This window comes from Pongo abelii, chromosome 14 (assembly GCF_028885655.2).
Source record: "Pongo abelii isolate AG06213 chromosome 14, NHGRI_mPonAbe1-v2.0_pri, whole genome shotgun sequence".
Lineage (NCBI taxonomy): Eukaryota > Metazoa > Chordata > Mammalia > Primates > Hominidae > Pongo > Pongo abelii.
Window position 1 is genome coordinate 44680443 of NC_071999.2, and position 12258 is coordinate 44692700.

The following is a 12258-nucleotide window of genomic DNA, read 5'->3' on the forward strand; positions in this document are numbered from 1 at the left end:
ATTGCTTTATCCCTTATTACTGCTGCCTCTGCTTTAGTCCCAAATCCCAGCATTGTTTCTTAGGAGGGGTAAAAGTTTTTACTTTTTGATTGAATTTTCAATGTGCTGAAGTTATCTCTTAAATATTTTTTTCTTGTTTGAAAGCAATGTTGCTTGACCGAATGTCTAAAGGAGCTTTAAGTGCTTTTTAAGTACTTGCTTCTCTCAGAAATTGCATGAATAGTCTGATATAGCCACTAGAAACAACCCCAACCATTTTTTATACAACTTGTTTCTTCTAGATATACCTTAGATGAATTTGGAACAGCCAGAAGAAGTACAGTTGTTCGTGGATTTATTGATGCGCTCACAAGAGGGGGCCCCGGAGGTACACCTAGACCAATTGAAATGCATTCTCATGACCCTTTGAGGTATAGTAATCAGACAGCAGAAGAGGAGTTGATGTTTTTTCAAAAAAAATCTTTATTAACATTTGGTTTTCATTAGGTATGTAGGAGATATGTTGGCTTGGCTCCATCAAGCTACTGCTTCTGAAAAGGAACACCTTGAAGCTCTCTTAAAGCATGTAACTACACAAGGTGGGTCCACCAATTCTATTGCTAATGCCTAAATATAGAAAATAACACAAGCATCTCTGTTTCTATTCTTGTTGCCATCTTCTTCACTTAGATAAACACCTTGATGGTACAATAAGCATCCTGATTACTCTTTCTCTTCTCTAGATTCTCCCTCATTCTGCTAATAGACTTTCTCTTCCATCACCTTTGTCCTGTCACTCAACTGTTCAGTTTTATAGTGAATCCTAATGACCTTTCATATCAAACCTAGACTCCTCTGTGGCACTTTTAAGAAATTTCTGGAATATTTAGCATACATTTTCTCAAATCCTCTGCATGACACTTTAAAGGTACATGGTGATATTATCTTAATTTTATCTGTGTGTAAACAGGCCGAGTGACTTGTTTAAGGTCTTTAAGCTACTAATTCTTTCATTTCTGCTACCCAGCCTCTTTTTTCATTCTCATGGCACTGTTTTAAAATTTTAAGACAATTATCATATATGTTAGTATGTTTCTGCATTGCTATAAAGGAATACCTGAAGACTGGTATCTATAAAGAGGTTTAATTTGACTCATGGTTCTGCAGGCAGTAGAGGAAGCGTGATGCCAACATCTGCTTCTGGTTAAGGCCTCAGGAAGCATAGAGTCATGGTGGGAGGTGAAAGGGGAAGAGCCAGCATGTCACATGGTGATTGAGGAAGCAAGACAGAGAGATGGGGAGATGTCACACACTTTTAAGCAACACCGACTATTGTGAAGACAGCACCAAGCCGTTCATGAGAGATGCACTCCCATAACCCAAACATCTCCCACAGACCCCAACTCCGACATTGGGGATTACATTTCAACTTGAATTTAGAGGGGACAAACAGCCAAACTACATCACCATATGTACTAAATGTACTTAAAATTTTTGTCTTGATGTCAAGGAAGAAAAATAACTGTAGTTGAGAGTTGCTGATGTCTTGTTTACAGAATTCCAAATCTTCTTAGTTGTGATTACCTAAAGAGGCCTGTTTTAGAGTTTGAGGGTTTAGTGTATGATTTTAAAATGTTCTATTTTTGGTAGGAAGTTAAGAGAGACACTGTGGCTTGGTATCACTTGACCATTTTACATAGCTCAGTCACACATCTCTGTGGTTCACATTATCTGCAAGATGAGTCAGTGTTACAAATTGGTGGTAATACTAACCTCATAGCTTCTAACTCTTCAGTATCAAGATTAGACTTAGCGTATATGTTAGATTGGCACAAAGTGTGCATTGTTAGGTTCTTTCTGTTATTATTCTCCTTACCCAGTTTAAATAAGTGTGTTTCCTTAAAGATGTTTTAGAAAAGTATATGTAAGGCAGTATTAAGGAAGAAAATAGATTGTAGTTAGTTGAAGTAGGTTATTCTACAGGAATGACTTCAATCTTCTGGGCCTCAGTTTTTCCATCTGTAAAAATGAAGGTGGTTACAAGCAGTAAATGTCAAATACCCACTACAGAGCTTGATAAATAGTTGGTGTTTCGAAAATACCAGTTTTTCTATAAGATTTCAAGGTATATTTTTCATTTTATACCCTCAGTGTATGTGCTAAGCAGCACTGCCTGGAACAAGATGTTTGTAAAACAAATGCTAATACATCTTGGCATCACTTCATTCAATTAATACCTTTCACACTCTTTTTTTCCTCCGTCTTATAACTTTAATCTTTTTCACAAAGAAATATTCATTTTATTAACTCAAAGTCAAATGAATTAACAAGGCTTTCTAGACACACGTTAGATATTATCACAATTCATAATATGTTAACACAATTAGTAATGTCCCAAGAGATATCAAACTTACTAAAATATTGTTATGGTTATTTTAAAAGTCATTAGTGCCATTAATTATATGTATTATATATTATTTGTTAGTTTTTTGAACTTATATGTAGCAAGGTATAATATGGAAACAAATATTAATTATGTAGTAATTAATTTTAGGTGTTGAAGAAAATATTCAAGAAGTTGTTGGCCATATCACTGAAGGTGTGTGCAGGCCTCTAAAGGTAAAATATTTTGTTTTTACATATGCTATATGGTACCTGGTTAAATTATTACCTTATTTGTAGGAACTTAAGAAACTGATACCAGCTCAAATACAATCTATAATTTTTTCGAATTAGCACACTAATGTAGACCAATAAGAAACATTTTAAAATAATAATTGCCAGTTTTCTCTCTGAGAAAGAAAATTGGAAATATTTGTAGTTTGCATATATTGACCTATTTTTTTACAGATTATATTTCCTGTACTAATTTTTGTTATTCAATTGAGAAAAAAATCTATTAAATTTTTTTAAACAGCGAATCTATGAACTCTTAACAGAGAGATTTACTAAGAATATTTTGTTTACTTGATTGCTTCAAGCATAGAAGAGTTTTTGCTTGTCATAGCAATAAATAATGATTAATCCAAGGATAAAATAATATGTATTGGTATTATCATCAATACTGTTTATAGTACAAGGAACAGAATTTGGAATCAAATTTGAGTGAGAATTCCCATATTGCCACTTAATTGTGTTTACTTATTCCATCCTCTTAACTCTTCTGCACCTGAATCGTGCCCCCGTGGAACCTGTATATTAAAATACCTATCATCCAGGGTTGTTGTGAGGATGACTGTGTAGATGAAGTACATAGTTTATGACACTAAGTATTTAGCAGATGGTATATACCTTTATTTTCCTTTACTAATATTTAGAGAATACTTGGCAATTGTTGGTTTACTTTTCCTTGTAAACCAGCTTCCTTGATTGACTTCAATTTCGTACATAGAAATTGAAATCCAGAAGTTTAATAATTAATTTTTCAAGAAATGAACTTTAAAATTAATTTTATTTTATTTCTAAGGTTTTTGTTTTTTTGGTATATGTTTCAGGCAAGGAAATCTCAGATGACACACTTTGTGACAATTGATTGTATTGACAAATTTAACTGTTACTCTAACTTGATCTCATAGGACCTAACTGTATATTCAGTAAATAAATGGCAAAGTATCTTGAAATTATTTTACTTATTTCTCCCAAATGAAATATTTACTTGTCATAGTTTGATGTAGACATATATAACTTATGTAAATGTTGTTTGTTTTGTATACTGGCAGTTACTGGAAAGGTAGAAGAAGAGGAGGAATAAAATGAAATTTATTTTGCTATGCTTTTATACCTTTTTATAACTTCATATAGTTAAATTAAACTCCTAGTCACTTTGATAAGTAAATTTTACTTTACCTGCCTTACCTTCCCCACTTCCTTGCTTATGTAATTATGTTTCTTTTTACAACTTTTCTTTCTTTTTTAAAAAAGTTTTTAATTTATAATTTTTGTGGGTACATAGTAGGTGTATGCTTTTCCTTTTCTTTTTAAAAAGTAATTTTGTAACTATTATAATTTTAGAATCTGAGGGTTATAATGGACTTTTCAGTTTCCTGTCCTGGTTTGAGTAAGAATTATTATATTAAAAATGTTTAAACTAATACCAGCCACTTGTATAAAGACATTATATACTGAAGTCTGCCTTTGTTTTAAAATGTACTTAGAAGTTCTCATTTCATCTTCCTTTAATGTACATACCCAGAAAGATCTTTATGACAATTGTAGGACATTATTGTGATCTGCTGGCAAATTTAAATGTAAGATGCCAAAAGTAAAGAAGACACTAGTAAGCAGACAAGTATCTTTTTGTTGTAAAATGAAGAAAAATTCATTTTCTGAAATGGCAGAAACTTCAAATCTTTCCATATGATGATAATATGTATTGCATCCAGAGAATATTTAGCAGGTGTTCACAATAGTTACATATCAAATTAGCTTGATAGTGATATATAATCCAGCAACTCTCATACCTTCCGTTCCTTATATACTGATAGTGTTACACTATTTTAAGAATTTCTTTTCTGTATGACCTTATTTGGGTATCTTATGTTTTCAGTGAGATAGTTGTTAGTTGAGGAAAAAAATTTCGACTTTAACATTTTCTTTTGCAATTATAATTCTGAATTTTTCTAGTGATCAATCTGCTTTTGTAATCCCACTCATACAAAATTTCTTCTTCCTAATTGATAAGCAACTAAACTTTTTCTAATGACATATGATATTGGATGTTATGGCTACTTTTCTGTCCATCATTCTTCTTCGTAGAAATGAATTTTTTTTAGAATAAGAGATTTTGATTTTTAGAAACGTAAAGAAAAGGTAGTGGTAATGGGAGATAATCTTTGAGAAACTATATATTTGATTTATTCTACCTTGTTTAATCTTTTCTTTATCTTAGTAAAGTGAAACATCATAGGTAGTAGATTAAATATTTGTAAATGTATGCATTAAGATCTGTAAACCTATTGCCAGTTTAAAGAATCGGTGCTCTAAGTTTAAGATTGCGTATGTTGTGTAGGAGGTACCGTGGCTCATCAGCATCAACCCTATTACTTTGTACATGTCTTTATTCCAAAATTGTAGCTAGAAAGATCAGGACTAATATATTAATTTTTTTCAAGCCCATGGGTATAAAATCCTTCTTTTATGTGAATGTTTTAGATTGCTGAGAGATTACCAGCTATCATTTGAATTTTCTCTTTTAATAAAAACCTTAGTGTAGTGTATGCTACAGACCTTAGATTATGGTGGATTCTATGAAAGCAGGTATATGTAAAAGATCAATGACATGGAAAATAAAGCTGAATATTGTACACAATATAGTCATTGGGCCCTCAGACTGAGGTATACATAGGAACAGATGTCTACCCTGAGCAGCTGTCTGTGATATTAAGGTAAAGTAGGTTCGTCATCATCTTTTTTAGTCCTCCCTTCTTCCCATGTCCCCTTCATGAACACAAACCCACTCTCTTTCTCTTGCTCTCGCTTTTGCTCTAGCTCTCTCTCTGGCCTTGGAGAGGAGAGCCACTGTTCTGTCTTTTAGCCCTTCCCTACCTTCTCTGCTGTCAGGGTGCCTGAAGCTCATTTTGCTACTTTTAATATCTGCCTTTATGGTCGATGCTGCTTCTCGTAATGCAGTTAGGATTTATTGAGTGCTTATGATGTGCCAGGGTCTATTCCAACATACTTTATATCTGAGCCGTTATTCCCGTTGCTGCTTTCCAGCTCTGCTAATGATTTTTCCCTCCACTGTCGTCACAGTGATAATTTCCAGCCAGTTGCTGCTACCACCACTTCTTTAAGTCTCTTTGACCTTTTTTTACTTTTTACTTTTTGTTTCTCTTGTCTTTTGTTGTTTCTCATGTGACTGTTGGGTTTTGCTGAAAATGGTTACCCTCTTATATAGCTCTCATAAGACAGAATGTTTATTTCTGTGTGGCAAACAAAGCATTCTTGGTGTATTATTTGTCAGTCTCCTGATTTTCCAGCCTTTCTCTGTTGTATTTTGTATTGTACCTGTTGTATTCTTTATTGCCACTTTCCCTCAAAACCTTTATATTCATGGAGAGAGTTGGAAATTGTTTTTGTTTTTTCTTCCTCCCTCCCTCCCTTCCCTCTTTGCTTTCTCTCTCTCTCTCTCTCTCTCTCTCTCTCTCTCTCTCTCTCTCTCTCTCTCTCCCCCTCTCCCTCTCCCTCTCCCCCTCTCCCTCTCTCTCTCTCTCCCTCTCTCCCCTCTTTTCTCTCTTTCTTAAGGGAGTCAGAACTAAGAATATTTTCTTGGTGCCTCAAAATTCTGGAAGGCAGGTGGCCAGATAGCTGAGATGGTGTTTAAAATCTGCTAGTAAAGAGCTGTTTGCCTACAATTAACATTTTTCATATTTTGCTGTAATAATTATATTAAAATTAAGAAAATATCACTTTTATTGATGTAACGTATAATTTAAGTCACTGTTAAGGCCTTGATTTAAAAATAAATTATGGAAAAATAATATTTTTTAAGTTCAAATGCCATTCATGATCCATGGTATTGTGGTAATTAGATAGTCTATCACCTATACCAACAGATCAGTCAAGTTCATAAACATATTAATGTAAAGGTAAATTGATTTCTGTAATCTAAGAGGTTTTTGTATGCAGATATAAAATCTCATTTTAGCAAATCACATTTGTTTTATGACATATGCCAAAATCTAAATACAGAGAAAGTTCAATTTTTAAAAGCACTTATTAAACATCTGTTGTGTGTATACTGTTCTACCAGATGCTACAGAGATGTAAAATAGGCAGAAGACATAATGTCTATACTGTATTTGTATTTAGAAACTAGTTAGGAAAGCAGGAAGATAGAATGTAAGCAGTAGCTTAAGGACACATACAATATTTCAGTAAGCATTTATTAGTGTAGTTTAGATTGTATTCATTAATGAGAGAATATAAAAGAAGGATCAGTGAGGGATGGAATTTAATTAGAAAAGATTCATATTTGCTGAATCTTGAGGCAGATCAAGTTAATCTTGAACTAGATCTGATTTTTCCCTGGTAGTCTTATAATTTGGCAAATATGTTGGTGCTAATTCAAGATTTGCCTAGTTTTCTGTTCTTTGATTAATAGACAAACTTGATATGATAATTTATAGACTGGAATTTATTTTATTTTTTTCTTGAATATTTGGCAATAAAGCAGTATGTTTTCATTGATAATCTGTTTTAGGGGTGTAGCAGTTGCCTTTGCAATTTAGTATTGAACCAAATTCCATTCTATACTGGTGATAAATCTCAAATGATCTCAATGTATTAATATTTCTGGTAACAACTGCCTTGAACCAAATTCTGCAAATAATGGGTCAGTTTTTTTATAGAGTATATCTCTGTTAAAATGTTTGTTACTTTACCATCTTCTGTGACTTACTACTCAGAAATTATTTAGGAGGCATTTTGTGATCTCTGCAGTAATAAAATTTTATCTTTGTTATGCTATTCATACCATATGTTATTAATGAAAAAAAGTTTTTAAGAAATGTTAACTTTCCTCTCACGTATTTTAATAGGTTCGAATTGAGCAAGTAATAGTTGCTGAACCTGGGGCAGTTTTATTATATAAAATTTCGAATCTCCTCAAATTTTATCACCATACAATCAGGTAAGTAGAATGGCAAAATGTGCTTGCTAAATCCAATGTGATATTTCTTTCAGTTAGAGCACAGTATAAGTTTTTTTTATATTGTATATGGTAATTATACACTAAGTATAGACTAAGCATAACTAGTAGGACTTCCACACCATGTAAATCATTATATGCATATTATACATGCTATGCCTTAAGGTCTGTTATTTCCTTTCTGCTTTTTTCTCCAAGCTTAACTACACACACACACACACACACACACACACCCCTTATATAACAATGTAAGTCTATAATGTAAGTCTTTATTGAGTCTTCCTGCATTAGTAAAAGACATCCAAGGCAACTAAAGCAACTATACCATACACTCACAATAGAGCATAGTGAATGAAATGTTCTATTCTGGATGTAAATAACCTACCATATACTCACAATAGGGCATAGTGAATGAAACGTTCTATTCTGGATGTAAATAACCTAAATTCTTTAGCATTTAGTTTACTGTAAGTGATGAAATAGAACCATAGCTTTATCTTCTCTACATAACAGCAACTTTATCTGATTAGGAACCACTTGTCTTATATAAAATGTGATCTTTGACTCCAAAATATGCATTCATTTTTGCTTTACTTATGTGTTTTGGTGGTGTACCCTTGAGTTTTATTATAACTGTCACTGTAAGACTGTTATATGTGTAGTTATGTTAAAACAATGTCTTTCCAAGCCATATTTTTGATATTTTTATATTTTTCCATTAAATAATTATTTAAAAGTTATTTGTTATACAGTATGCCAGTATCAGGAATAGTAGGCCAACTGTTAAAAATCTAAGAAGAATATAACTAACATTACCAGGAAAGGTTCAGGTAGCACTAGTTTACAGAGTACCAAAAAACTGTGGTAAGATTATCACCTACCCCTTAGTGACAGAGAGTAGCCACCCAGAACTTAACAGCTAAGAAATGGATTTCACATCTTACTAGTAGATTTTCAAACAAAACTAACAAGTTGTAGTCTACAAAACTGATCAGAGATAGGATTTGGATTAGTCCCTTAATATTTTAGATATAAACTTGTTGTCATCATTCCCATAATTCAAAAGCAATGAATTAGTTTCAGTTGTAATATTATAGCATCCTATAATAAGAGAATGATAAATACTTAGAAAACACAAGGGCAGCTGAAAGCTAGACATAGCAAATGCTGTGTTATAAAAAGATGCTGGTAAAATAATTTTTAAAATTGTTTAATAATGTCCATGATGGGACTACATGAAATTTATTATTTAAAGATATTGATATCTTAGTTTCTAATGTAGAAAATGCTAGAAATAAAATAATTCATATTCTGAAGATGATAATAGGTTTTTTAAGGCTCTAAGAATTACAATTTTTCTATCTTTGAAGATGATATTGAAGATGACAATTAAAATCTTTTTTTATTGATTTTTTGCATGTACTTTTTCTACTTGTTCACACATTTCCTCATTTAGTCAATTAAAAAGTTGACTGTATACTTGTCATTCTTCTAGGTGGTAAGGAAACAGTAATTAACAAAACAGAGCTTAAACTTACATTCTAGTAGTGGAGACAAGCAGGTATAAAATAATAATTCTAGGTAGTGATAAGGGTACTGAAGATAAAGTAGGAAAAAGGAAGTAGAAAGTATAGGCAGTGATCATATATGAGGAGATATAGGTGTGTGTGACTATTTTTGAGGCCATTTGATAGAGGTGATATTTGAATACATATGTGAATAATATGAAGGAGTTGGGCATGAAAAGATCATGGAGAAGAGTGTCCAGGACAAAAATGCACTCTGGTACTGAAGCTAGGAAAAGCTTGCATTTTGGAGGACTAGAAAGAAGACCAGGAATTGGAGTGTAGTGAATTGGAAGGAGTAGGGGGAGATGAAATCAGAAAGGTAGAGAGAGGCCAGCTCACACAGGATTTTGAAGGCGATAGTGGATATTTCGATTTTATACTGAGTGGATAAGATTGGGGAAAATGTGAGGGTTTTGAGTGACCTGAGCAGATTTGTGTTATAAGGTTACTCTGGATACTCTGTGAATCATGTAGTGTAGTGAGACAAAAGGGAAATAAGGAAGATATTTAGAAAGCAGTCTGTAGTCCTGAGAAGAGATGATGATGAGTTTAGACTAGGGTGATGGTCTTAGAAATGGTAAACAGTAGCTGATTTTGGAGATAATTTATGTCACAGCCAATAGGACATGTATACATACTAGATAGAGTGAGGTTTGAGGAGTCAAGGATGAATTCTTGGCTTTTGGTTTGAACAGCTGGGTGAATGGTATTGTTTGCTGAGATGGGGAATGCTGGAAAGGAGCTGGTGGATGGGAGTGGTGGGTAATGAAGAGTTCTGTTCAGTTTTGGCCTTATCAGATTTGATGTATCTGTGAACATACAGGAGATTTTGAGTGAGCAAATAATACAGAGAGAAATCAGGGCTGAAGCTAAAAATGTCTTTGTTTTCAGAAAATAGATAACATGTGGTGCCATGGGAGTAGGTAAGATGACTTAAGAAATGAGTATAGATAAAGAATGGTTGCTAAGGACTGAGTCCTGGAAAGCTCCAATATTTTGAGGTCAAGAAGAGGAGAAACCACAAAGAAAACTGGGAAGGAATAGCGGTGAAGTTGGGGAAGAAACAGGAAGCATGCAAGATCTCAAAAAATTTACCTCTCATACATTAAAACTCCCAACAAAAGGAAGATATAAAATCCAGGAAACAGGGACTCGAGCATGCTTGGATTATATATCCTTTCCTGTAAAACTTTTCTCCCTGGAATTAATAAACACTTGGCTTTTGTACTTGTTTACTTTCCTATGCCCTTATCACTACTTTGGATCCAAGCTATTTAAGAGAACTCAACATTGCATTGTCTCACCATATAGTCCAACAAGTAATCCGCCTAATCCGCCTCTCTCCTGCCCCTGTCTGATACCCTTCTTGGAGCCCTCATTCCCCTCCAGTCTAGATGTGTTGCCCTTTAGGCCTACTGAAAGCTGCTTGGCTGTCACGCTGGGATTTATCTTCTTCAATAGCCTGTTCATTGGCTTGTTTTGGGTACCCCTGATTCTTTGGTCAGCTCTGAATAGTATTTACATGAGTGTAATGATGTAAACATTGAATAGTTATTTACCAGAACTCTGTGCCCATGGCTATATTAGGAAGCCTGGGGAAGGTGAAGTTTGGGTATGTTGTGGTGGAGGAGGAGAATTGTATAAGAGAGTTTAACTCTCATCTTCTACATCAAGGAATTTGTAGATAATACCTAAAACTGAAAAATCAAGTGATAGGAGTATAAGCATGTTGGATAGAAATATGAAATGAAATGTCAGAAGAAACATCTACAATTACCTGTACCAGTTACTGGAACATAATGAGTGTTCAATAAAAGTTAGTAAATTCTAGATCTGAATAACTGCAAAGTACAGCTGATAACTCCAAATTAAAAAAAAATGAATGTAAATGTATGTTGCGTTCTCTCCAAATTTTTCATTAAATTGTTTCTATTTGTTTTCATTTAATTTGCTTCGTCTGTTGCTTGATGTACACTTTTATTCAGAGAAATACTTGTTTTTATTGCATGTGCAGGCATGTGTGGGAATTCCATCCAGTTTATTTTAGTATTTGGCTTACAATATTTTTAACTGAAATACTTATTGTTTCTTTAAAATATAAGTATTATGGCTGCTGGTTTAGTAATTTGCTAGTATTTTGCTATTTGCTATATATATATGCACTTTACTAATAATTTGCATTGTTTTCATGAACTATGTAAGAATTTACCTAATTTATTTTGGTTTCAGAATTGTACTGAAATATTACATTTGCAAATATTAGTATTTGCTTTTATAATATGTCATATGTGGTATATGATTTATCAGTAAATTTGCTGTGTTTTAGCTTACTGTTTAGTAGTATTTAATGCCATTATATTCATCTTTAACAATCTAAAATTTTTTAGGCATGGAAGATGTTGTTAGGCCTTTAGAAATTATAATTCCCTACTGGATTACAGCATATTTTCATAACCACAAGAAACTTTTTCCCTAGAAGGTTGTTAAAATCACTTTTAGTGTGTGAATTAGGAGGAAAAAAATGAGAATTGTTTTATGTACATACTTGTCTTAGATCTTGGCAAAAATGGGAAACCTCCTTGAATGGGTCTAAGAAATAGCCTTATACAATAGCAAATTGAGGATTATGGAATGTACTAATGTAATTAGTTATTTCAAAATATTATCAGACTTTTCAGTTAGTCTAAATATACTGCTCTGTAGGCAGCTGTATAAAAATTGAGAAACTCTAATTTATAGGTGTGTTATTGATATAGTATAACAGTTTTAATTAAAAGAATAACTCAGTATTTATACAATTTAAATATTTTATCAATAGAGCTGTTGATTCAGTGCTCTTCTTAAAATTAACTGTCTTAGATAATTGAGACATATATTTACTCTAATAGAGGAAAAATAGAGATAGGGTTTTATATATTACAAATATCTGTTCTGACCCACAGTTTTGCTAAAAGAGATTGTGAAATATTGAAAACATAGTAGTTTGTTTTTATTTTTTCATCACCTAACTCAAAAGAAAAACAAAAATCCTGATTTTTAAAATATGAAATTAGAGTATTTTTA

At 32.8% G+C, this 12258-nt stretch overlaps 1 protein-coding gene across 4 annotated transcripts in view; it reads left to right on the top strand.

Annotated features, from left to right (window-relative positions):
• COG6 (component of oligomeric golgi complex 6) overlaps window positions 1–12258 on the top strand; it is a 140319-nt gene that overhangs the window by 32714 nt on the left and 95347 nt on the right. For all 4 annotated transcript variants that reach the window (XM_002824197.4, XM_009248592.3, XM_009248593.3 and 1 more), the window contains exons 9-12: window positions 282–410; window positions 487–578; window positions 2534–2598; window positions 7518–7609. In XM_002824197.4, coding sequence (XP_002824243.3) covers window positions 282–410; window positions 487–578; window positions 2534–2598; window positions 7518–7609 — 378 coding nt within the window. The remainder of the gene's footprint in view (window positions 1–281; window positions 411–486; window positions 579–2533; window positions 2599–7517; window positions 7610–12258) is intronic.